This window comes from Sinohyriopsis cumingii, chromosome 5 (genome assembly GCF_028554795.1).
Source record: "Sinohyriopsis cumingii isolate HCF-2022 chromosome 5, ASM2855479v2, whole genome shotgun sequence".
NCBI classification, from domain to species: Eukaryota; Metazoa; Mollusca; class Bivalvia; order Unionida; family Unionidae; genus Sinohyriopsis; species Sinohyriopsis cumingii.
This window is the reverse complement of record NC_142965.1, coordinates 138,595,861-138,623,518: the sequence shown is the minus strand read 5'-3', so window position 1 is coordinate 138,623,518 and position 27,658 is coordinate 138,595,861. Positions and strand designations below refer to the sequence as shown.

At 35.4% G+C, this 27,658-nt stretch overlaps 1 protein-coding gene across 2 annotated transcripts in view; it reads right to left on the bottom strand.

Moving 5' to 3' along the window:
* Positions 1–21,980, bottom strand: part of LOC149800352 (uncharacterized) — a 42,560-nt gene extending 20,580 nt beyond the window's left edge. Inside the window, exons 1-4 of one of the 2 annotated variants that reach the window (XM_089959972.1) lie at positions 21,842–21,980; positions 11,587–11,691; positions 8,202–8,245; positions 530–706 (exon numbers count right to left, since the gene is read on the bottom strand). In XM_089959972.1, coding sequence (XP_089816098.1) covers positions 530–706; positions 8,202–8,245; positions 11,587–11,685 — 320 coding nt within the window. In that variant the 5' untranslated portion in view covers positions 11,686–11,691; positions 21,842–21,980. Of the gene's footprint in view, positions 1–529; positions 707–8,201; positions 8,246–11,586; positions 11,692–16,744; positions 16,893–21,841 lie in introns of those variants that run through there. The other variant, XM_089959973.1, reaches the window with a different exon arrangement.
* Between the last annotated feature and the right edge of the window lie 5,678 nt (positions 21,981–27,658).

Sequence of the window (27,658 nt, the reverse complement as noted above, 5' to 3'; positions counted from 1 at the left end):
AGGAGTATTGTCAGATCTAAAATGATATGTTTACTCATAATTTACATGATGTTTATGATGCATGTTTATTTTGTTTTACATGATTATGCTGCAAATTTTAGAACAGTTGAGAACTCAGGTTTAAAGCAATGCAACAAAGGGTTTATTCTTTTTCAGAGATGTGAAGGCTCTTCTGTAAAATATCATTGTGAGAATTTATTGTAGAAAAATGCCTGAAGCTATTGGTTCCTGCACCTGAACTGAGCACAGTTAACAGATTAGCAGAAGTTATCACAATGTACTAAGGGAATATTAAGAAAGTGACAGGATAAAATGTTGCCTCTTGACGAAAGTAAAGAAACAACGATTAAAGATGGAAAGCAATGGCAAAATGTTTTGGTACAATGACTAATAAAAATAAAATAAGAGTATTTGGCATTGAGCATAATATCTTCAGGTCAAAAGAAGAAAATAAGAAAGAATATATCTTTTTAAAAATCAGCATCACTCTTTAAGGTTGTGTTTCCTGAAGAAATGATCTTATTATTACCTGTTTTGTAACTGCTCATTTCCCTCGGTCAATTCTTTTATATGCTCTTTCAGTTGTTTTATTTTTTGTTGTTGCTGCTGTTTTTTGCTTACGTGTCCATTCTTGAGGGTTTCTGCTCCTACAATGCGTTTGCTATCTTCTTCATCGCCTATCTGTTCGATTCTAAGTTGAGATGTTCTGAAAACAACATTACTGATGAAATATCACACGATTAGATTTAATAAAGTAAGTATCATATATATGTAGTATATCATTTATAGTTTACACTATTTTGCATTGATGACTGAGCGGAGTGGTGTGAGGTTCAAGGAAAGTGGAGAATATGGATGAAATCACTGACCTTAAATGTATGACATGTTTGTACTTGCATATGCTTGAACCAGAGTGTAATTAAAAGCAACTGTCCATTACACTATTTTATAATCTGTCACATCATTAACATTTCTCAAATTAATGATACTGATGTGAGAATGTGATATAAAGTCTGCAAAAAACAGAAGAAACAGAAGCAAAATTATATGAAGATGAATTTGTACATTATTATATAAGCAGTAATATCCAGGTAGCAAAGCTCTGTCAAGGATCACTTGGAAAATCCAGCCATAGTGAGGTAATTGTGTAACAACTGTAAATTTGTAGACAATCTAATTGGCAGCAGTCCATTGGGATATCATATGAGCGGTATCTGATTGGAAGTTTTCCATTTCCATATCAGTTACTTGCAACTTGTTAATCTAACTGTCGGTTATCTCAAGGAAAGGTGTTCAATCCTGTCAACACCAGTCGCAGCCGGGTATAAAAAACATGGCTGCAGTTGTGCAAATTGAGTGTGTTAAGGCCGTGGCATCCTGGCCTTAATTATATAAGGGTTATGTTAAAAGTTTTGACTATTTTTTCAAATCATTTCATGTTGTTGAATATGCCAATCAAATTAATGTGCATCTATAGGCAAAAAAGTATTCTATATAATTATTTTCAGCTGGAGGTACAGAATGCCAAACACTTGCATATATTAATATATAATTTTTTACAAGAGACAAAATAACAACCTCAGGCTAATGCGGGGCACCGTAATCTTAATTGGTGTTATAACATTTGCTATGTAACACTTTTCACTGCAAGTATAAAGAAAAGCCACCGCATAATACAAATTCATAACTATAACTATAACTATATATATATATATACATGTATATATATATATATATATATATATATATATATATATATATATATATATATATATATATATATATATATATATATATATATATATATATACATATATATATATATATATATATATATATATATATATATATATATATATTATTATTATGAATTTGTATTATTTGGTGGCTTTTCTTTACAATTGTTGTATGTTATATATCTGTCTGTGTGTATGTTTGTCTGTATTTTTGCATTTCCTCTCTTCCCTGTGCATCTGCATTTTTTTCTCTTCCTTTCTTTCTTTGAATCTGCATTTATATATAATTAACCTTTAATTTTGATGGATTTCCCATGAACCAGAATAATAAATACTACACCAACATCTTGCTTTCTTTCCATTCTTTATCTCTTGTAAATTGTATCACTTTCAGTTAAAAAATATAGAAATTAGGATGAGTTTCAAATAGGTACTCAGCTGTTTTGTTTTCAGTCACTGCGACTATCCACTGCGTCTGGGTCTGTGACCCACTAATGAATGGTATTGATGCTTCGCATTTCTTAAAAAATGGAGAATTTGATTTGCTGTGTGCGTGGAGGTGTGTTATTTTTAAATAATGACACTGGGTTTAACGTCAAGTTCATCACATGTTTATGGTATGTCAGTGATAATAGGTTGTTACGTTACACATTTTCACAGAGTATGTAATTCAGCATGCATTCAATGGAAACAATTCGCAAAAAAGTATGTTAATAATAATGTTGTTGTTTCTGAACTTTAATTGGGGATGTGACTTTACCAGGAAAATGCAATACACATTGCACAATAAACTGAAATAACTATAAATAATCAATCTGAATTAAGGCTTTTCTCTTTTGTATTCTTATAATATGATATGTACTGTCAATTTAATTAATAAAATCAGTTATTCATTATTTTATAATTTTAAAATCCAGTATATATACCAATTTTAGTATTTGAAGATTTGATGGAGTTTTGCAGACCCCAACCCTAGTACTACATGTAAGACCTTGATGCTGATATTTATGTTTTGGGCGTCAGGGTCTTACTGCATAACTAACGGCGCTGTATAGTGTGTTTTAATGTCTACTAACATCGTAACGAAAGTCAAATTTTCAGGAATATCTCACACAACTGGTGTCACAGAATTAAATTCTTTTATTTATTGCATACATGTACTCGGGTTTCATATTTGTGTACAATGATACCCGAGGGTGATTTATGTATATTGTGACGTATTTCGAAATAGTGAGTTCGGTTCATCCCATGCTGCACGTGCAAAGTGCTCTCGATGGGATGAACCGAATGCCTAAAATGCACAGACTATTTCTGCATAAATACCTCGGCGTATGTACATTTCTTTACAATACGGATGGTCTTGTCAGCCAGCAGTCTGCTTCAAGGACCTGCACATCTTCAGCTGTTGAGGTATGTACGTTTATTAATTTTTAGTCTATAAGTTATAACAACCATATTACCACGTTTATTTTTGTATGTTTGCTATGTAGCTTTCGTTTATGTAGTATAATGCACATATTTCTATTCTTGTTTGCAACTTAGCAAGGGATTTATATTAGTAATATAAAGTTACATTTCTAAGAACTGTTTAATATACATGTAGTAGGATTCTTATCGAGCAGGATTAGGTTTATTTTTGAACCTGTCATTTTGTAATTATTGTGCTGATAATGGAATCTATATAACTTACCGTGTATAATGTCATTACAGTTTACCTTATATGCCCGTGTTATGTATTGTTGTTGTTGTTGATCTAGGGTTTAACGCCATTTTTCAGCACAAGATAGGCTATACATGGCGGCCAGTATAACTGGTGGAGGAAAAACCCTGGAAAACCCAGGGAAGAACCACCGACCCACGAGAAGCTACTGGCAGGCTTTCCCACGTACCCACGCTAGCCGAGCCTTGGACTCGAACCCACGCAGACAGAGGTGAGATGGCAGTGATCCGGAACGGTGAGCGCTCTAGACCACTCGGCCACTCGGGGCCCTTCCAGTGTTATGTATAGTACATGGTATTGTATATATTTTCAAGTGTCTAATGTCCGGGGTGTCTGGAGTATCTAATGTCTGGAGTGTCTAATGTCCAGGGTGTCTAATGTCCGAACGGTCTAATGTCTGGAGTGTCCAGTGTGTCTAATGTCCGGAGTATGCTGAGCTGTGTAGAACTGTCTGGAGTGTCCAGAGTATCTAGGGTGTCTAGAGTGACCAGAACATTCAAAGTAAAGCTAACCATAGGAATTAACCGTAGCAGCTGTGAAGCTGAAGTGTAGCACCTATGGAGCTGAAATAAAGTGTACTGATGACGGAGTGTATCTCCTTACATATAATTCTTTAGCCATGGCCTAATTCTGGGGTTCGTAAAACCTACTGTATCTTTTGGGACTGTAAAGGTAAGTTGTATATCTGTCCCTTTCTTTTTACCATAATTTCACTACCTGAGTGAATTCATTTTACTACATGAGTAAAATTCTATATTGTTTACTACCTGAGTAAACTATATCTATCGTTTCATTGTCAAATCGTTGTGAACCATTCACCCCTTGTTTTTGTATTTGCTAAATTATTTGTATTTTTCATCATTAAGTTTGTGCGTTCTTATGTTAATTAAATCCAAAATTTTGACTATATATACATGCACATATTCATAATTATTGCTCATTCAAGCCATCCATTATTAAACATTGCATTTATATCATCATCAAAAGTGTTCTGTTGTGAATCCAAAATTCCACCCAGTTATCTTGTTACAACTGGCAAATAAAATAATAAAATAATGGTGCTTTTCCACAAAGTAAAGTCATAATATTTTAGTCAGACTTTACTTACTCTGATGTCTTTTCTCTAATAAATTCAAATTCTCACAAAAGAAATGGACCTGTTTTCAAGTTACGTTGGCCTATGTTTTATTTGACTGGAAAGTGATGAAAGCTGGAAATGCCAATATCAGGTTAAGTTGAAATATTATTCTTGAACGAAACGAATGAAACTATATTATGCCTAATGGAACTGTAAAGCAACGTTTCGTTTCATTCAAGAAACATATCTACTACATGAACCTACTTAAACCTACTTTGGCATACCTTGACTACTGTCACATTGCAACAAATTCAAATGTATGTCAATGGAACATGAAAATGTGTCCATTTGCTAGTGTCATATTTTCGTTCTGCCAGAATAAAGACAGCACAGTAAGTATATTAATTACACAAATTAGTGGAAGAGTGTCAATATATGCTGCCAAATGTGAGATATTCCTGAAACTTTGACTACTTGTTCTGATGTCAATGACATCAGAACATGCTATACAAGGCCTTTATTTGGATTGTAAGACATAGCACTAAAACAAAGCCAACATGTGCTATGTCTTACATGTAGGACTAACCCCAACAACTCTGCTTTTACCTAAATTCATGGCGACAGTATGTGTTAGTAAGCATTACTGGTTTATCAATGAATTTTCAGTTAGTATGATATAAAGAAATTGAAAATGTCCTTGTATTTAGAGCATTTACAATTATAATAATTATAAGGACTTGGCATTTCTCCAAAGCCAGTCCCTAATTTTTCCTTAAATGGCTAAAATAATGTTAAAGAAACATATGAATAAGGACACAAATTTCATACAGTCATACATTCGTTTATCGACAAAACTTAAAGGATACTTTAAACATGTTTGATAAAACTTTATGTTTATGAATTCCATACAGCTGAATTAATTTTTGAGTTAAATTGGCTTTCAAATGTGTATGTACAACTAGTGTTTCTAGAAGGTGGTATTTGGTTTGAAGACTTGAGTCATCCGATTCCAACCTGGCCATTTCAGTCTTTGGAAAGTTTGCTCACACTTGATCCACCTGTGTTGTCCAGAACTTTGGATTATTTTAAGAATCTCACAACAGGACAATTTCTTTGCCTCATCCACACTGCCAAAAGGTTTGAAGTTTATAGCCTCACTGTCAAGAAAGAATCTACTTGTGGGCCATTATGGTATGAAATTATGACAATGTGGCTTTGTCATTTTACAAATTCTCTGATAGAATGCAAGGCTCTATGTGCTTTGTACAACAGTCATAACAAGCATTTCACAGAAATACAGAAGAGGTTCCATGTTCATGGTAACAATAGAGTAAAAAAGCTGCTATGATTTCGTTTCTGAATTCGAAAATAGTGCTTTCAAGAAAGAAAAATGTATATTCAGATTCACAAAATTTTAATAGCAAGAACACATTTGTGTAGGGACCAGAGCTTTTTCAAGCATGCAAATATGATTCAATGTAAGCATTTTGCTAGTTTTTTTTTTTTAATGTTCTTTCAGTGGCTCAGAAATGCCAGCACAAACTGATTTAAGCATAAAACATAGAAATGAAGCATGAAATATACGTCCCTACTATTGTACAATAATGCTGTATTAACCTGGAAGCACTAACAGGAACCTCTGTATGACCCAACATCCAGGTGTCCATGAGAAACTAAGGTAAACACATAACTTAAACAATGTGTGATGAACATGAAGATTGGTTAGCAAATAATAAGGCCGCATGCTCCATTCATATTCCTAGCAGAGATTAGAAAAAGGGAAAATTGTTCAACTATACCATATACACAGTCTCTACTGTCTTGTGCTTGCCTAGTGCCATGTTGTTTAAGTCCTGTTAACTGCAGTACATTAATGTCTCTCAATCATTCTCTTCTGGATCTTTCTCAGTCCATACAACTGCACTTCTTCCAAACATTTGACTTGATATGATTATCAAATGATAATGATAGCATTAATATATATGGCATCATTTATAGTCACAGAATATCAGAATTGTCGATGATCTCAGTGGTCTATCCTGGACTTTGCAATCTTCATTACTGTCTCCCCCCAAAAAATGCATTAATTCTCTGAAGACTAGCTACTCATGAATTCTATGAGGTAGGAACAATAAATGTGATCAAATATATATATATATATATATATATATATATATATATATATATATCTATATATATATATAGTATATTATAAGCACATCTGCAAAGTCACATTCTGTATAAGGATGCAATATATATTAAAATTAAAAGATATTCTGCTTACCTCTTCAGCCACTATTTTGGGAAATGTACTAATCATTTATTATAGCTGCCATTGATTTATTAAATTACTAATACTCAAGCGCACTGACTTTGTCACACATAATAGTGTATAAAGTAACAAAATAGTTCAAAAATGTTCTGGTTGAGAAGTCTGATACTGATTAACCCTTTACCTGCTTAACGCCTTTGGACGCCTTTAGTCCATTCACATGGAAGCGCCTTTTGACGCCTGCGCCTGCTGTAAACAATGGCCATTTTTAGCGGGTTTTCATAGTGCCACCTTCCGGGAAAAAACCCCTACTGGATACCTCATTCATTGCTGTACATGACCATTACGTCAGATCACGTGGTCGCTATTTATGCTCTGGTCAAAATCTGCTATTTAAAGTAACTGGGTCGTATTCTCCACTCTCCAACATGGAGGTCACGGATTTTGTTCAGTACTTTTCACGATTAGAATCACAACTATGAAGGGTTCAACAACTTAGGTAAAGGCTCTGATATTGATGTAGGTAGCAAATAGTTTTTATAAACTATCAAATTCAGATGACTTAGTGATGTAGACTCAAACAAAGAACTTGTAAATTTCGAGTATGAGAAATGGCAGCTACGGTTGGTCACGTGGCTTCACTGACTTGATGGTGAACATGTTCTCTCAAGATTTTAAAGCACATAAAAAATTCTTACGTGAAAAATAATTACACAGCTATAATGATCAGACTTTACTCTTACATTTTTCGATGCATAATAGATGTGTACCAAAAATGTAAAATGGTTAAAATTGCTGTTAAACGTAACATACACTACACTGCTTAATAGTTAACAGGCAGGCCTATGTGTATGGAGTTGAATAGGTAACAGGTGTTCTATTTATAGCGCACTGCACAGGGCAACTTAGCTACATGTGTATCGGAGGGCTAAAAAGCCATACACTCTATGAAATAAAGGGTTAAACTGGTCCAGAATATTATTAAAATTTACTCTTTTCTTACAAATTAAACAAATATTAAATATGTGCACAAATTGTTTTATGCACATGAAATTTAATGGCTAGGAGTGTGTGCCAAAACTTTGGCATGACACATATTTTGTATTTATTCACAGATTGCTATTGACGAGTTACATTATCTAAATATATGATGGAATAATATTTGTTTTCTTTTTTATACATTTTCTTAATTTTGCTTTTACAAATGAATGGCACATTGGGCAAATAGCAATTTATCTTTTCCGATAATTTGCTGATCAACCATGTCTTGATGATGGATTTGGGATGGAGCTAAGAAAAATACAAATGTTCATAGAGATCAAATGGAAGTTTTCAAATACACTAACGACACTCAAATAAAATTGAGAATATCAGATGCAGCTTATCTTAAATTACCGAGTATCACATCGACTTGAAACTGTTTTCTTGTTATCTTCATCCTACGAGAAAGAAAAATAGTATTATATTTTTAATGCTATGTACTCGTTATAAATCTAACAATACTGGGATGTTTACAACATTGTTGTTTTTGTCTGACAGTGACACTGCATTTACTGCTTATCTGAATTTTGTTTTATACTAAAAGAAGAGGCATCGCTAGCATTTTATTAAAAGGTTTGACTATTTGGCTATGTTTTATTTAACTGGGAATCTATACATTCATGCATTTAGAAAGAAGCACAGTACATTTCACTTGTCAAACTTAGGTTTGCATTACTTTAGGCATTGAACATACATGATACTATGTATGCCATATATATATATATGTTCCACTTTCATAAGTTTATATGAAAAATGCATGTATAGATATAGCATATGACTCATACTCTTGACATATATGTTTTAAATATATGCTGCTGAGCATAACTGACAAAGCACATGTTCAGATATGCTGATTCACAATTGTTCAATATATGGACCACTGAACATATGTTGCACATAGTTTGCAGCAGGATACACCTACGTGAATAAACAAAACATGTTTACCATCCATTGCTATTTTGATCATTTAAAAAAAATACATAAAGCTTCCAAGCTTCCTGATGACAGAGTGTCAAAAGCCTTCTTAAGTCTATTGTCTGATTTTGGCCTTGAGTTTATGTGATAGTAAGCATCAGAGGTCTCGGAAACGCTTAATCATGTATATTTAGACACCAATTTTTTATCTAGGATGCTGAAAATCACTGAGGCGGGAGTCCTCCGTATGCATGTAATAGGTGTGCAGCAAAATTCAAACACATGCCAGTCCTGCTTCAGCCACCTGCGCTGTGGAAAAATGTGTTGATCAATTAACTGTGCTGATATTTGCAATGTCAGATTTCAGTGACTGAAAGACCCCTTGATGTACATGTTGCCATTATAAGAGTACATCAAAAGAACATAATGCAATAGCTGGGAGGCAAGTTCAAAGGCTCTGACTGGCGGTCGGGTGGGAAAATGTACTGATATTTACAGTGATTTAATTCAGAGGTAGAAAGACCCAGAAATGTACATGTGGTCATTTATAACAGTACATCAAAATAAACTTTAGCTTTCATTATTGTGTTCATTTCCGAATGTAGCGGAATAAGCAGTGCACATGACCTCAGAATCAAGACATGTTGAGACCTAGACAAATTGCCATTTGCAAATTTGAATAAGTACTTTGGGATTAAACAGCAAACTTACAAAGATTTTAACAAGATTCAGAACAGTGCTAAAGCTGCTAGACTTGATAGCTCAGATGGGACAATAGCTAAGTGTAAGAAAATGTGTGATGCCTAGCTTAGTGTTTGGAATAAGTCCTTACATGGATTGACAAAATTCAGTCTCACTCTGACGGACAAACAAGAGCTGTGTTTGTGTTATAAAGAAATAGAAATTAAACTCAATGGCAACCAATAGTTTTTCTAATTTTCATAGTTTTGGGGAAGGGCCAGGGGTCATGCTACCAGGCAGTGGGTGACTATGTCGCCTGAAAAATGTAAACTTCTCCTTCATCTGTTAGGAAAAGCGAAAATGACTTTGCCCTGTGATTTTTCAAGAGGTTACATTGACTGACCATACATTCTGAGATGACCCCTCGCCTTAGCCCAGTTAGTTCTAGTGTTGTAGCAAAACGGATTTATCATGACATCAGTAGCTAGGCCCAGTTTTGATATCAAGTACATTGACAAACTCTTGCCCATTCACCAGCATGTGCTTTGATAGCTGACTGACCATTAACTCTTTCCTGAGTAATGTAGCAACTATCATTGCCCTATTTCCGCATGTTTCCTTTGATGATCAAAACATGCAAACTTGTATTTCAAAACTTTAACAATAGTGAGTAAATAGCAGTTTGTATTTTAAGATCAGAATCAGTGATCTGGATATATATATATATATATATATATATATATATATATATATATATATATATATATATTAACAGCATCTTGTACACTATTTCCTCATAAAATTAGTTTGAAACTGTAAGTGACCCAACAGCCTAATGGGAAATAATGGCAGACATCGCTAAGTCTTGGATGTAACAGTTTATTAGATTCAATTTAAGATTGTCTGTTTTCGTAAATCATCGGCCAAATATATCCAGAAAAACATACAATCCATTGAAAGCAAAGCCTAGGTATTATTTTATTAAAGACTTAACTTTAAAATGGAAATTATATAGGTCAGAAATGTATGGGACAATGCTGTGTTTTGGAATTCGTGAGATGTGTTGTAAGGTCTAAGTTGTTTTCTGACTTGAAACGTATTTGTGAAAATATAGAGAAAAGCAGCAAAGCAGATACTGTCTAACCATTGCCTAAAATTACTATGAGTACATAGACAAATAAATAAACCGTAAATTTGCAATCCTGTCAATGGACCGTTGCTATATTAAAATAATTACATTATAAAAACCTCTCCTTCTAAACACAGAAGCACTCAAGTCTGTGTTAATTCTGATTGAAAGAAGGGTTTTGTTCACATACCGACTATAAATGAGACATGTCTGTAATTTTATGCCTTTTAGTGTGTTATGTATGAATAGTTATGGTAACGTATTATCTGCAACGAAGAAATTAGGACGAACAATATGATCTGAAGACACGTGTGCACTTGCCCTCATGTACATGGTACAGGGGATGTTTTAAACACGTTTAGAAATCTCTGAAGTGACATTATTGTGAACTTTTAGAAAGTATAAATAAATAAAAGAATTTTAAAATATTTATTAAGGGTAGTTGATTAAGCAGTTTTCCTAACTTGAAATTACAGTAATATAATATGGTTACTCAGTTAAAATTTGTTACAGTGTAGTTTCTGTTATTCTGTTTTTGAGTCACATGGCCCAAAATAACTCTGAAAATTGTCTACTTAGAAATAAAGTATTGCTTAAATCAAAAGTTAAATGCAGATATGAATACTGGGAAATAGAAGGCTTAATTCAAATAAGAGAACATATAAGTGTGTGTGTGTGTGTGCATATATATTGTTTCTTGCTTCGTGTCCACTTCTCCCTGTTGAGCTCTCACTTCTCCCTGTTCTGTCCAAAAGGAGAAGTCACTTCTTCCTAAAATTCAAATCTAGCTTGACCCCTATAGGGAACTGCAACTTTTGCTGGTGGGACTATTTTTACCAAAACGGGAGTCCTGGACTCCTAGTTTTAAAATCCTAGCAAGACCTCTGAAGCATAATGTTGCAGAAGCAAGTGTATTTCTTCCATCATTCATTAATCATGGCTTATATTTTTAAGTTCAGTAAGGTATAATTGTTTCAGAAATAAAGAAGTTATATATTGAAATGTGTACATTACAGTTCCAACAGCCTGGAAAAGTTTCACAAGGTGTACATTTCTAGGTGAGCTGGTAGGGATTCCTTTCCTTTGATAACTGTCTTCATCTTTCATTTCCATTACTCACTGAAATATAAATGACACCATGTCTTTAAAACAAGCAGCTTCGACCATTCTTTGAAACAGTTTTCTTAAGCATGCAAATATATATTACTTGTAACCATCCGAGTGTGTCTGTGCAATGTGTAAGTGAGTGAGTGTGTGATTTGCTATATGCGGGTGTGTAAGTTTATTTAGTGTGAGCCTGCATGAAGAGTGTGTTCATCCTTAATCCATGTTTACAATCAATTGCAGCAGTTCCCCTCATTAGTATAAACCTCTAACACTTGCATGTGCATCATTGTGCACTGGCATGCAAACACACCTATAAGCACCAATATATATATATATATATATATATATATATATATATATATATATATATATATATATATATATATATATATATATATATATATATATATATATATATATATTTATATACACATATGTATATATATATATATATATATGGTTCTCAACAGATTTCAAAACTGAAGAGTCAGTTGACTCTTGACTCCAAAATCTCAAGAGTCAATTCTTTTGAACAGTCATGATCCCATAGCTGTGATTACTTGTTATTGTGTTATTGGTAGTAACAAATGATGTTCAAGATTTCTTGTCTCATGCTAAATAATGAGAGATACTTTTTAAGTATTTTGTAAGAAACATTGTTCAAAGTTCAGATGTATGCACTGAGTGTTATGTCTGTTCAATAATTTTCTAAATGATCCAATAATTAAAATGGTCAAGGTTTTAGTCATTTTGCAAACTGAAGCAAATTAACTGCCAATAAAACATAATCCCATGCTCAAAACTGGCTTCATGAGAAGCCATACATTCCCGTTTTTCTAACTGATTATAATTTATAGCACAATTAAACAAACACTGATATTTTTTCAGAAATGAATCAAGTGAAGTCATAAACAATTTTGAAGGTTTAAATATTCTGCCAAATGAAGCAAATTAATTGCCAATTAAATTATTCAAGTTGGTCCATACCTTGACAAGTGGGTTCATGAGCCACCATATGTTCCATTTCTGACCAGTTGATTATAATTTGATGTCCAAACATAGCAATTCTGAGATATGATCAAGAGGCAGTCCATTTGTGTCATAATTGTTTCCTCTTCCTCTACCATAAACTTAAAATGTAATCTCAAAACAATTCAGCCAAATTCAGTTGTACCTAACTGTTAGTTCCACCCAGTTCATCTTTCATTTTTGTTATATTACTGGCCACCAAGGTGTAAACTGTTCTCAAGCAGATGTTAATCAGTGCTTCGAACAGTAAATTTATTATGGACAATGCACTCTTAGTAAGAAACTAAGATAGAGGCAAATCATGGGTACTTAAGAGTGATGCTCCAGACCAAATCTATGTGCGTCAAAATGACACACAAGTCGTAACTTACATGTGTCAAAAATGAATCATATTTATATTCCACGTGTAAGAATCTGAGGGTATGTGTCTATTGAAAACCCTGAATATATATATAATTTATACTGCGGAATTGATTTTTGTCTACCTGATGTTGTCATGTTTTATTTAGTAAACAAGATGTTGAGTTCAAGAGTAAGAGCAATTTCTTGTGCTTAGGTCAGGTGGATATATGTATAAGAAAGGTGTTTGGTAAACAATTAGACATTTTTGTTTCAAATCAGTCTTTCAAAATCTATGATTAGAGTTTACAAACTGAACTTATAGTGTTGTGAACTAAATCAAAAAGAAACATAAAATTTCTATCACAATTCCAAAATCATTGAGTATTCTGAACAAGTTGCATGTACCGAATGTCCATATTTTTGAATATGTTTAAATTCTAACACAAGTCCAAAAGAAGTGTCATCAGTCTTTAACTTGATGAAGTACCAACAGTAAAGTTATATCACAATTTAATTGTCCAGAATGTCTTTAATTAAATTCACAATAATTTGAAGATGTTGCTTTAAGCGTATGAGCACACTGTAACTCTAATAGAATAAAGAAACAGTTTATCTCTAATAAATTTCAAGCACAGCATCAAATACATTTGCAGACTCATAAAAAAACAACATTAAATATGAATCATGGATTAGGAATGAATACCTAATATATTTCTTTCTCACTATGTATAAAGATACAATTCCCCCCACACATGACAGGCTTCACTACCTATCCAGAGATTGCACTGGGTTTTGCCAATGTCATAAATTGTGATTTTTTCCTCCTTATTGGTGACAAAATATACCATCTGTCGATCTTTTTGGCGACATTTCTGACTGTTAAATACTGTATATAAAGCCTTGGGTTTCGAATTGGGAAATTCAAAAGCACCATGACAGGAAGCCACAAACTTAGATATAAAATTGCACCGTTACATAAACAAATCTTCTGCTAATATTGATAAACCAGCCTAACACGGCATTGTTATATCATAATACACTTATGCTGATGTCTTGCCTTAGTGCTCTGTGTTGTAATATAACTCAGATAGTCATGCTACCAGACTAGCTACAATCGACCACCTATGAAATCAGGAACAGGATTGACTACAATCTACCAGAAAAATGTACCAGACAAAATAGTTTTGCTGATACTTCAAAGAAAACTAATTAGCACTGAAGCATTGATCATTCTAAAAATATACTAAGCAAATTAAAAAAACAGTCTGTCTCCGTCAATGTTCTACAATTTTTTTATTTTGCTGATGCAATAACAAACAGGCATTTAAAGAGTGCCTTTAGTGGCACCATCAATAACACATGAACCACCATCAAAGCAAGCTGAAGACCTTTGATCACAGAAAGTCGGCAACAAACTTAAATAAAAACATTGTTTCATTTTTCGTTGTGATTGGAAAGTATTTATTGTGCCAGAAAGATTCCTATTTGCAACAAAAAAGTTCCTGCTTACGACCTCTACCAATGACAGTTTAAAACCACAATCAAAGTTCCAATATTTTCAAACAATAGATATCTGCAAGAATGTTACAACTTTTTAATTTGTTCATGTTTTCATACCCCTATAAATAGCCTGATCCCCTTGGTAGCATTGGCATCATGATAGTTGTCTCTGGCTGACCAAATCTAGGCCAACTTAAGCACACGTAGCATATAAACAACTATACAGCCACCTGCTACTAGCAGGGCTAACAAGAGGGGGGCAACTGGGGATAAATCCCCAGGGCCAGGGCCCGTAAGCGGGCCAATCCCGAACAATGCTGTTTAACTTTATAAAAGAAAAATGTTGCTTGAACAAGAACTAGGAGAGGCCCAGGTGTTTCTTACCCCAGGGCCCATGATCGCTCTCTATGGCCCTGGCTAATATGATAATAAATATTGTTAATTATTTTGAGAACCATGTTTTTTTACAATGGGATATTGATCAAACGAGGACTACTGTTTTTTATATATGTGCTTTAGTTGTCTTTTCTAATGAGATTTCATTTACCACTGAATTTTCTAAAGCATGTATATTATTTAACATGTTGTTGAGTGTACTACACAAATGTAAGTTGTCAATATACAAGTGTATTTCAGACTAGTTTTTATTTAATCAAAATTTCCATTTCTTTTTCTCTGTGTCGATCCTAGTCACTGACAACAAGTTATCTCTTAAAACTTTCACTTGTATGCGAAATTTTAATTTAATTTCAGCCCCCCACCACTTATCTAAACACCCGCTTATGTTGACAATATTACCATGGTCCCGAGGATGTTGAAATAAATGGATAGTACAGTAATGAATTATGAAAATAGCAATATTTTTTAAAAATTGGCAACAAAATATTGAGGTTGGCGATTTTTTGGCGACAACTTTTTTAAAGCCAGCACCATCCCTGACTATCCCAACATTTTAAAATGCATTATCATGTGACTTATATCACAGTAGTCACTTGCCTGAATTAACCATCCGTCTAAAAATTTACTTCAAACTCATAAACTGATTAATTAATATTAAAGCTAGAACCCAATCTATATATAACTGCCTAAAATGAATATACGTGCCAAGAGAGAAACACACAAGATAGACATACATACATACATCTTCATTTTTGTTCTGTTCGATATTTCTGATAGATTCAGTTTCCTCAGCTCTGATATATTAATATAGATTAAATTTAGAAATCAGGAATTATGTTATCCTGCATCTGTTCTAGACCAATGTCGTGCAACTCCTCCTATATAATTTAAGAAAAAGATTTAAATCTTGAAATTTATTTGAGGGTGGTCTGAAGTTGATGGAGCCCTCGGGTTTTGGGCCTTGTAAAAAGGGTGAAAGCTCCCTAGAAAAAGATAAATAAATTAACCTTGAGACTAACCCATCTGAAAGTTGATGCATGTGTGATATCTGACCTAAATGTAAGTACGTGTAAGAAGAGGGCTGAGTTGAGACCCCTGGCTCAGGAACCAGGCTAAAGAGGTTTAAACCTTGGGTCACAACCTAGTACTATGGAGTTCATAACCCTATAACTTGAAATACACTTACTTTTCATTAAGAGGCATTTTTCATATGCAACTAAAATTGATCACCTAAGTCTAACTGAACTCCAGTGGATTTGACCCAAGGTGACGTAGATTCTGCATATGCATGAGGTAAACCAAAATGAGCTCGGGGTTTGTATTTACGAAATGCTCTATTCTGCTAATTTTGCTTCTTTTTTTTTTTTTTTCTCTCTCTCTTCAACTCTGACTTTTCATTGGCTTATCCATATATGCATTGTATACATTTACTAAAATTATCTTTGGTACAACTGCGTATCATTTTTTACGTAAGTAATTGTTCGTAAAAAATGTAATGAACCAAAGAAAATAGCGGAGGTTTTCTTTTTCCTCTTTATTTCATATAGGTCTTTAAAATTAAATTCTAGCGGTTTGTGATGACGAGTTTGTGTATTTTAGTTTGCTAACATATTGTAATGGGAATTAAATCTAGCCTTTAATTTTGCATAAAACAGTATCAAATTAAGTTCATTATTATAATCGTAAGGCTTTCAATAGTAAAACAGCGCGAGTACTAATACATGTAATATCGTAACTAGGTGGGTGGGTGTTGTCAACATTGACGGTCAATATTAATTTATTCATTAATACCTACTGTTATTCAATACCAGATGATGTTTAGTATTCTCAGGTATATTTAATATTCTCATATAAACTGATCATAAATTATCCTTTGAACTCTTTAATATCACAGTGTTATTATGCTGGGAATACATGTACAACTTTTCCAGGCCTCGTTTCCAAATTTGTCACATTTGGAACACTCCCGTCGTTATCTCGCATAACGGTTATTGGTAGCTGCTCGACGCGAGCTTGATGTTGAGAAGAAAGAAAAAAAATCTGATGGAAAATAATCATAGAGAATGACAAAACTACCTTAGAATACCCCCATGACCCGTTCTGACGTAGGAACCTTTCTATCATAATATAATATATAATATATTACTAGAGAGAGGGTCCTATGTCAGAACGGGTCCTGGGGTAATCTAAGGTAATTTTGACATTCTGTATGATTTTTTTTTATTCATATTATTTTTTCTTCTCAACATCAAGGTGGCGTCGAGCACCAGTGATTTGAATTTGTTGCAATGCAACATTAGTCGAAGTATGCTGAAGTAAGTTCAAGTAGGTACATGTTGAGATTAAGTTTCTTGAAGGAAACGGACCGTTGCTTACAGTTCCAGTAGGCATAATATATTATTATTCGTTTTGTTAAAAAATAATATTTCAATGTAATCCGATTTCGGCATTCCCGGCTTTCATCCCATTCCAGCCAACTGAAATGTAGGCCAACGAAACTTGAAAATAGGTCCATTTCTTTTGTAAGAATTTGAATTTATTAGAGAAAAGACATCAGAGTATGTAAAGTCTGACTAAAACATTATGACTTTACTTTGCAGAAGAACCTGTTCGGGATTTGCGAGGGTCACATCAAGACCTCCTTACGTTTAGACAGTGCGTGGGAAAATCATTTACTATTTTATTTTTTTTTATTACGACGAATACCATATAAGGAAGTGTGCCAAGAAAGGTAACTCTTTTGTGTATTATTTTCAGCACATCCCAATTCCTAGTTATTGCACGATATCTACATAAGTAAATGCAGAGTAAATAATGTTTAAAGTAAATTTTGGATAGCTCTTATAGCTAAGTTTTGAAAACCTTTTTCTCGTTTCTCTTCTACACTCTGTTTAAACTTAATAATTTCTGTTTCGTTTAATTTAATATCTGAATCTGAATATTTATTGTAAAGTTTTTAATCAGCAACTTCAGCTTAAATATCTGCTTATCAGTTCAATAGCATTCAGACAGTATGTTAATGATTCTATGAGGTCAAGTCAAGTGTTTCTTGCATAACCTGTTCAGATAATGTTTGATACAATTTAATAGAAATAGAAAATATAATAATAATAATAAGAAGAAGAAGAAGAAGAAGAAGAAGAAGAAGAAGTGCAGGTTTGAATATAGAGCAAGTGGGTGTTTCTCAAGGCTCTTTCCTACAGTTATTTGTTATATTGTAAAGCCGCTGAGTGTTTCTCAAGACTTTGTACATATGCACCTACCGGTAGTTATTATTGTTAGAACCATTGACATTTTCTCAAGGTTTTGTTTATGTGAATTTAATGAAAAGTTAGCAAATGTTTCAAAGTCTATAAGTAAACAATAATTTTACTATAACATCTAAACATTAAACTTTGACATTGATAAATGTTATATATCAATTTTTCCAACTGCACACTACCATTTTGATGTAAAAGCAATGAGGTATTATTTGGGAGTGATGCACCTGATATTTGAATCTTGAAATTTTAATACCCTACAATTTTGTGACTGTTAATAAACCAGATGAAACTTAAATATAAGTCTGCATTTTATCACTAGTCCCATTTTTATTGTAAGGATTCCCCACTTCATCAGAGAATCAGGTACCTGTTGGAGTTAAGGTCTAACGAGAGTTTATCAGCCACAGAGAGCATAGTGAGTCGTTGAATGGTCACCGGGAGTTTAATGGCCAACGTTACCCCGTAACAATATATGTCATGAGCTTCGCCAGGGAGTCGATACAAAATCATTTTTGATACACCGTGTGAAAGATTAATTTTACACACAACCTGCTCTAGTTGTATTCTAAGGTGTCATTGGTAAGATTTCGCTCCAAAATAATTAAACTTTGAAACAACTAATAGCTGCTTTACTTCAGCTATGGATTTATATGTGCATGTATCTCGTCCTGTTAAAACTTCTTGTAAATAGATGTGTTAAATTAAAATAATTGACTCACCCCCACCACCCGTATTTGGCATAATTGTGTGCAAAAACGTGACATATAAAAGACTATTAAACTTAAGTACAGTTTTTATTCAAAAGAGAAGACTATTATTTTCCAGCCTATAACCCAAAATTTCCATTTCTCAGAAACAAAAAAAAAAACATAAACGAAACCTCCAAAAACTTATATGTTGGTTTATAATGTCACTAAACAATTTTAAAGTAATTCGACCTACTTATGGTTGGATATATCATGCTTCAAAATGCAAATGACAAGAAAACAAAGAACGAATGGATAAGAATTCAATCATTATTAAAGCCTGTAGGCGAAACAAAACTGTTTGAAAATATTAATGTATAATCTAAATAGACAGACAGATGCGAAGTCGAGTATTTACTAATGCACATTACCTTCATATCCTTCCATTATGTTCTCATCTGACACAATCAAATTATTGATTTTTTCTGTTAGTTTAATTTTAGATGACTCTTTTTTTTTCTGTACAATTGATATTCTGACATGGGTATATTGATTTGAATGTATTATATTTTGTACTTTAGAATTTTCTCATGTTCTTCCAACCTTAACCTACCCACCATTAGTCTTTGGTAAGTAATATTACGAGATAATGTATATAAATACCTATATAAATACCTATCCTAAAATGATTCGCAGAAAATGACGAATGCTTCTCTACTGGATCAATTAACGGCTTGAACATAATACAGACAAATATGTTTAGTGTGGTCAAAAGTAGAGAACGATCCAGATTAAATCTAAATAGCTTTAATAATCAGTATATCATTCGGTATATGTCTTAATCTAAAGTAGATATCATTGTCCAATGTTTGTGTCTTATATTGTTTTGTTTTGAGGTATTTTAATAATTGTTTATTGTTCACACGTTACCAGGTAGAACTCTTCTCATTCCTTCTCATTAATCTGTCTATCCATTAGCAATCTATCCATCCATTCACACAGTCATTATTCCATCCATACATGCTTCATTCCTAACGTTCATATATCAATCCAGATTATTTAACATTTTAACGTAAATTTCACTCTTACCCAGTTATGTTCCGCTATATTATTACATTGGTAACATGAAATCTTCATTTATTCATACCAGGGTTAAATAAGATAAAACGGCTCCTGTGATTTAAACAATATTTGTCATACTTATAGCATATCGTGCACATGTGGAGAGCACTATACGACTACCTGCCATTATATTCCTAATTGTAAGAAATATTCAGTACCGAGACCAAGATTAATGCTTTGCTTAACCAGTTATTGATAATTGTTAGTACTAAGGTCCTGCTGTTTGGATAATCTTAGTTATCAAATGACCTACACACCCACATCTTTGAAATCTTGTAGACCAACATTTCCCATCCAAGAAAACACTTCCTTTTAGCATGGTCCCCATTTTGCACGTACAAAGGAATCACTTTATTATCCCTTCTTCTCCCCCCTTCTTTTCTTTAAATTACATGTTGTACACTTAGTTTGCATTAAGTTTGTATAATTTGATTCCATTCTTTCCTCACAGTAGTATAATGAATTTTTCATTTTCCGTTTGTATTAATTCACCGTGTTTCTGATCCACTCGTAAGTATATATACGTATTGTCAGTCCTTACCACTTTTCATGTATCTACTATTGTATTTAGAGAAGAGTTGTTGCTAAGTCGTGTGAATTTGTAGCCCGATCCCATGTTATGTAAATATGGAAATAAAATTTGTTTAAACCAGATCGATGTTCGATGTATATATATATATATATATATATATATATATATATATATATATATATATATATATATAGAGAGAGAGAGAGAGAGAGAGAGAGAGAGAGAGAGAGTCTGTATGCATTACAATATCCCGCAATACTGTTCAAATTGAGGCTAATGGTCGATAAGTCGATAACGTGTGTACACAACCAAGCAAATGTAGGTACATTTCACCTTGTTTCCTTGGGAGATCAATAGCTTTTCTTTTATTAAGCGTGTCTACTGTATGTTTCCTGCACATCTATAGTAAAGGGTGTGGGTTGAGATACAGTTGGGGTGCGATTTCTCGGCCGAATAACAGATAATAGGTGTATTTAACTATACATATGATGTGTGTGTGTGTGTGTGTGTGTGTGTGTTAGAGAGAGATAGAGAGAGAGAGAGGGAGAGATTGCTTCGAGAGCCGAATCTAATCTATTATGATGTAAAGCCTTACAAAATAGAATTAGTACATGTGCCAATTCACTGGGTAAGATTCTAACACGTCTGTGTATGTGTGTCTGTGTGTGCAGGGCGGATGTATGGATATTCTTGTGACTAATCTACGTAAGCGATAGTTTTCAAACAGAATTATTGGTTTAGTGATCAGGGTAAGTTAGTACACTTTAGAATTGTCAGGGTACACTACACTGGTACAACGGATAACACCGTATTGAGCTGTCAAAATTTATATTACTCGAGGAGGTATCAGCAGATTGCAAGACATTTACACGGTGCTTAAAGTGTATTCTTTTCTGTGATTGCGACAATAATCATGGACTACATGAGTATACATTGTGGCATCTTGTGAGTACAAGTGTTGTTGTTGTTGTTGTTGTAGGGTTTAACGCCATTTTTCAGCACACGATAGGCTATACATGGCGGCCAGTATTAATGGTGGAGGAAGAACCCGGGAAAACCCCGGAAAGAACCACCGACCCACGAGAAGCTACTGGCAAGCTTTCTTACATACCTACATTAGCCGAATCCGAGACTCGAACCCACGCAGACAGAGGTGAGATGGCAGTGATCCGTAACGGAGAGCGCTTTAGACCACTCGGCCACTCGGGGCCCCGAGTACAAGTGTATTTGTTTATGTGTGTAAGGGAGAGAGAAAAAGAAAGCGAGATCAAGACAGACAAATAGATTACCTTTAATACTGTTGTACCGTAACGTGCAGTCTAACAAACCAACATGTGCGTCATTTGTATGCATCTATTTGACATGCAGGTTTACAATAACCTCATTCAAAATATACTTCCTTGTTAGTTTCCAGGTATAATGTTCCCATACCATTTTGACCTAGGTAGTCAAGGTACAGGTAAACCTTCAGAACATTGAAGATTACCACACAACAAACTGTGTATTTATTGTTGTTATAATTGTGTTAGATTAATGTGATGTTATTTGGATTTTTAACGTAGCTTTAACAAATTTTCAGTCATATCGCTACGATGTCTGCAGTGTGGCAGTTTATAGTGATGTCTAGCACTGGGGCATCATGCCGCAGACATGTAGCATTATGTCCCACCCAGTCACATTATCCTGACACCAGGCCGACCAGTCCTAACACTAACCTCTTAATGCTGAACGCCAAGCGAGGCAGTTGTTAGTACCATTTTTTTTAAGTTTCTGGTATGACTCGGCCGGGGATCGAACCCACGACCTCCCGCATCCGAGGCGGACGCTCTAACCACTAGGCCACCGGAGCTGTCTGTTAGATTAATAGGAACTAGTGAGAAAATATTTTCCCGTCAACTGCGTACCGAGCTTTTTCATGGAGGATTGTTATTAGAAAGCTGCATGTAGCATAAATATGCTAGAACAAAAACACAAAATTTGCAGCTCAATTATCAGGATTATTTGGGGTGGAAAATTATCTCGAATAAACAGGGGAAAACAAAATGAGGAATAAATTGCTTTTACAAACAGCAAAAGCTTTTGAAACATAAATATATCGTTCAGCGGTTTCTTTCTTAGCGACCGTAAAATGTAGTGATTTCGTTCGAAATTGTGAGCTTTAAGTGTTGCGATTGTAGATATAAAGAGATCATATAATTGATACAATAACATGCTCTCTCAGTCAGCTACTCGACTCAGTTCTCCACCGCAAACTGTTTACTTCATTTTCAGTAATTAAGATCTATTAGTGCTGGATTGGCCAGATTTACGGCATACACATCATTGGATAGGTGTTTGTGTACAAATATGCCATGGATGACAAGCCAACTAAGCCGTGGTGAGTCGAGGGCAAAATAGACGTTTCCTTTCTAAATATAAGAGGACAAAGCCAATATTAACGCCAACATCAAAAGTGCCCAGCTGCAGACATATCACAACAAGATGAAGCTGATTAGGTATATCAATCAGTAAGAGACATCAGAAAGACTTCAGAAAAGGACATTACTAACAGAAGTAAAGTCTAGATTTGAACGTAAGGATACAACCTAGCCATTCGATAAATCTAAGTCTGACTTTAGGTGGAGCAATCCCAGGTTTACCTGAAGCAAAATAAAACTAATGACGTTAGGCCTTGATCGTTGTTGGAAGTGACAAAACATTATTAGTAGTAAGGTGGGACGGTCTAGGGACTAGGGGAGTTCCATGTTAAAAAGGCAATATCCACTCTGGGGACTACGTAAATTTAACATGGGAAGCAATATCCACTCTGGGGACTATATAAATTTAACATGGGATAAAAAAGGCATCCACTCTGGGGACAAGGGAATTTAACATGGGAGAAAGGAAATATCCATTCTAGAGACAAAGGCAATTGAACAATGGGAGAAAAAATATCCATTCTAGGGACAAAGGCAATTGAAACATGGGATTTTTTTTTTAAAATTAAAAAAATAAAATAAAAAAGAGGGTTGGCAATGGAAAGTCAATCTCTTTTTGAGACCTATGAGTGGCCCTAAAAAGGGCCTTTGGATTTATGTTAATATGCCCTTAACATAAATGGCATCTGCGGCATCTTCTTGTCCTCAAGCTGCGTCTTAGTGTAGGGCCATAAATCAGAGTCCTCTTGAGGCAACCTTGTCTTTCCACATAGACTCTTCGTATCCACAGACTGGTGTCTGACTTGTGGACAACTGTCCACTTGGATCGGACATACATTAGCATGTCCGTCCTAAACATCATTGAAGACACAAGGGTGGATGATTCGACTGCTGTCCACATCTTGAGGCGACGAGAAAAGGTGAATCAATGCAGTGAACTGCGCTTATTTATAGGTAGAGGAAGGATTGAAACGGATTGAGTTTATTGACCAATCCAAACACGCGTTTCAAAATCCGAAGAGAACAGTCTGTGACGTCACGTGGTCTATATAGATTCGCTAGCGCCTGTGTGCAGTCAATCTATGCGACAGTGATTCAACATGACGGAAACTCAGAAAACGATCCATTGGGGTGCACCAGCAGTGGAGACCGCCCAAGGGAACCCGGACTTACTTTCAGAAGAGGCAAATTGGGATTTTGTGGATTTTCTTACCTCGCAAGAATTTGTTCCGGAACCTTCGTCACCTTCATTACCGCAAGTGGAGAATTTTAGACGGAGACAGAAAGAAGAATTGGAGAAATTTATACAACGACAAAAGGAAGCGGAACAAGCTTTTCTCCTACAGCAACAGCAGCAAGAAGAAGAGGTAAGAAGAAAACAAGAAGAAGAAGTAGCAGCAAAGAAACAAGAGGGTGAAAATCAAACGGTCACGGTACTGTTGGACATTTTAGCGGAGTTAAAAAGTCTGAAACAAATGTATCAGACTTCTTTATTACGACCGAAGAGAATACGACCTTCCCGAGCTAAACACGTCAACCCTGTGACTAAGCCTACCGTACCACCCTTAGTGATTTCAACCCAATCATCATCAACAGTACGCAGTCCAGAAGTAGGCCTTGGCCGTGGCAAAGGCTTAAGGCAGTTAAAGTTGATTGCTTAAACTCACCCCTACACCAAAAACCAAAGGCCCTTTTCAGGGCCACCCACGTCTCTCGAAAAGAGATACACTTTCAATTGCCAATAACTCAAAAATCAACAAAAAACCCCATTTTACCCCTATAGTACGTGTATATGAGTGCGTGAGTGTAGCTTCTTATTTAAAATCAAAACTCAAAGACACTTACCTTATATAATTAATGTATTCTTTTATCAATAGTTACAATCCAATTCACAATTCACAACATAAAACTTTAAAAAGTTCTTACACTCCTTCTGTCTCATTTTTTAGTCTCTCTGTTTTTTCAATTTCTTCACCGTCACAGTCTTTTCCTCCTCTTCCTCCTCACTTTCTTCCCTTCTTCTTTTCTTCTCCTATTTCTTTTTCTTCACCTGTCTGCTTTCTTCCTCTGAAGAATCCCTCTCTTCCTCTGAAGAATCCCTCTCTTCTTCTGAAGAATCCCTCTTTTCTTCTGACTCCTCTTGTTTCTTTTTTGGGCAATCTGGAGACCAATGTCCTTTTTCTTGACAATAATAACAGGTATCTTGACTTTTGTCTTTTCTAGCCCCATTTTTTCTTTTTTGACGGTCTGGACACTCTGAAGACCAATGCCCTTTCTTCTGACAGATATAGCAAGTATCTTGACTTTTATCTCGGAAGGAAGGAGAGTAGTCCGTCGGCTGGTCTGAAGAGAATTTTCTAATGACCCCTCGCAAAGCTCTGATGAAACGTTCGATTTGGTTAGTCTCTTCCATCGTTGTGCTCGGCTTGAGAGTGAAATGAATAGTGAAAGGACAAGACACATACCCTTTTATATACGCTGGTCTGCCAGGACTATAAATTAGTCTATGGTGTTTAAACTTGAGTCATTTGACGTTTTACACTCAAGATGAAACGATCCTATTCATTCGAGAAGAAAGAAGAAGAAAGTAAGAGGCAGAAACGTGATCTATTGCCTCGTACCAGGGCTGAAGTCTTCGCACAAATTCATGCCAGTGATTTTGAAGAGGACATGAGTGAACCAGAATCCGAACCCTCTAAACAAATTTCACCACCCTTAGTCAACCCGGAAAAGTAATATTCCATTCGAGAGACGGAAAAGCGCTCCTCTAGAAAATTAAGAACCGCGGCTTACAAATACTCAGTGAAGTTTAAAGATTTCAAGGCTGAAGTACCGTTAGAGAAAGCAGAAGGGTTCATCACTGGGGTGTGGGATTCTTTGCTCACTGCACTCAAGCGACAATGTCAACCCAAAGAAGACGATCGCTTGAGACTTTCCATACAACACGACGGTTTGAAATCTCCTGTTTGGATCGAGTTTAGCACCCCTGCAGAATTGACTGCTTCCAAAGTCATGGACAAGATTCAACACGTGCAACAATCTAATGACCAGTTTGACATCACCGATGGAAAAGCCACACTGGACATGACCCACGTCTCTCCTCCTCAAGGGACCGGACAACGCAATAAGATGTTATTGGTGAACGTTCTTCGCATCACCAAAACGAGCCTCGTCCGAATTCACAACCCTCAAGACCAGATGTGTTTAGCCAGGGCTATCGTTGTGGGACGAACCTATACCAACACGAACGACACGGTAGAATGGAAAAGAGCCTGGGAGAACATTCGAAAATCGAACCGAGCCAAACAACGAAGTGAAGCAGAACTCCTGTTACAACAAGCTGGCCTGTCCAAAGACATACCCTGCGATATTCCTGAAATGCAAACATTGCAAGATGTCCTAGCTCCATTCTACACCTTGAAAGTGCACCCTCAAGAAGTGCGCGAGCCTCTGTTGTTTCGAGTCCAAGACTTTAAGGATGGAAAATACATTCACCTTTATCATCACGATGACCATTTCAATACCATTACCACTATCACTGGATTCCTGGGATACAAATATTACTGTGAGAAATGTGACTATGGTTATAATAATCGAGAGCAACACAAACATTGCGGATGATAATGCTCAGGATGTTTGGCCTCTCCACCCTGTCTGAGCGAAGGACAAGAAAGAGTACATTGTCCTGCTTGTCTGCGCACGTTTGTCAGCCCTGCCTGTTACCAACAACATTTGAAAACACAAGGTTCACAGCAGAAATGTGCTTGTCAACTCCTGAGATTGTGCCCTACGTGTGGACAAGGCCTACGTACCAATAATGCCAAGACACACGTATGTTCAGGAAAGAAAAAATGTCACATTTGTCACCACATCGTGGACTTGGAACACGAATGCTACGTGCAAAAATGCCAGCCCCCACCAGAGAAAGAGGTCGGTCACAAGAAGAAAGGCAATTTCATCTTTTTTGATTTCGAATGCATGCAAGAGACCGGTATTCACATTCCTAATTTTTGCGTGGCTCATCGAGCGTGCGAGAAGTGCATTCAAGAACCTATCTTCAGTCATTGCCCTCACTGCAGCAAGATTCCCGGAGGGCGTGAAAAAATCTTTCGAGGACCGAACACGTTAGCCGATTTTGCCCAATGGGTCTTAGACCCCATCGACAAGACGTGGAGCCAAGAGGACATCGAACGTTACGGAGATTGTCATCGTCATGCCATGGTGATGGCTCACAATTTCTCCGGATACGATGGACAGTTTCTTTTGAGATACTATGCGGAACAAGGCACCGAGCGTCCTAAAGTTACTTTGAACGGAGCCAAAATCATTTTCATGCAAGTGGGACAAGTACAGTTTAAAGATTCGATGAGTTACTTGGCCATGCCTTTGAGTCGAATGCCTAAAACGTTTGGAATGACAGAAATGGCTAAAGGGTACTTTCCACACTTTTTCAATACGGAAGCCAATCAATACGCCGTTCTACCCCATTTACCTGAGGCTCACTATTACGACCCTGACAACATGCGCACCGAACAACGAGAAGCTTTCTACGCTTGGTACCAGTTTCATGCCTCCGACCCCTTCGACTTTCAGGAAGAAATGTTAAAGTATTGTCGTTCCGACGTGGACATTTTACGGCGTTGCTGTTGAAAATTTCGAGAACTGTTCATGGAACACGGAGGGGTCGAT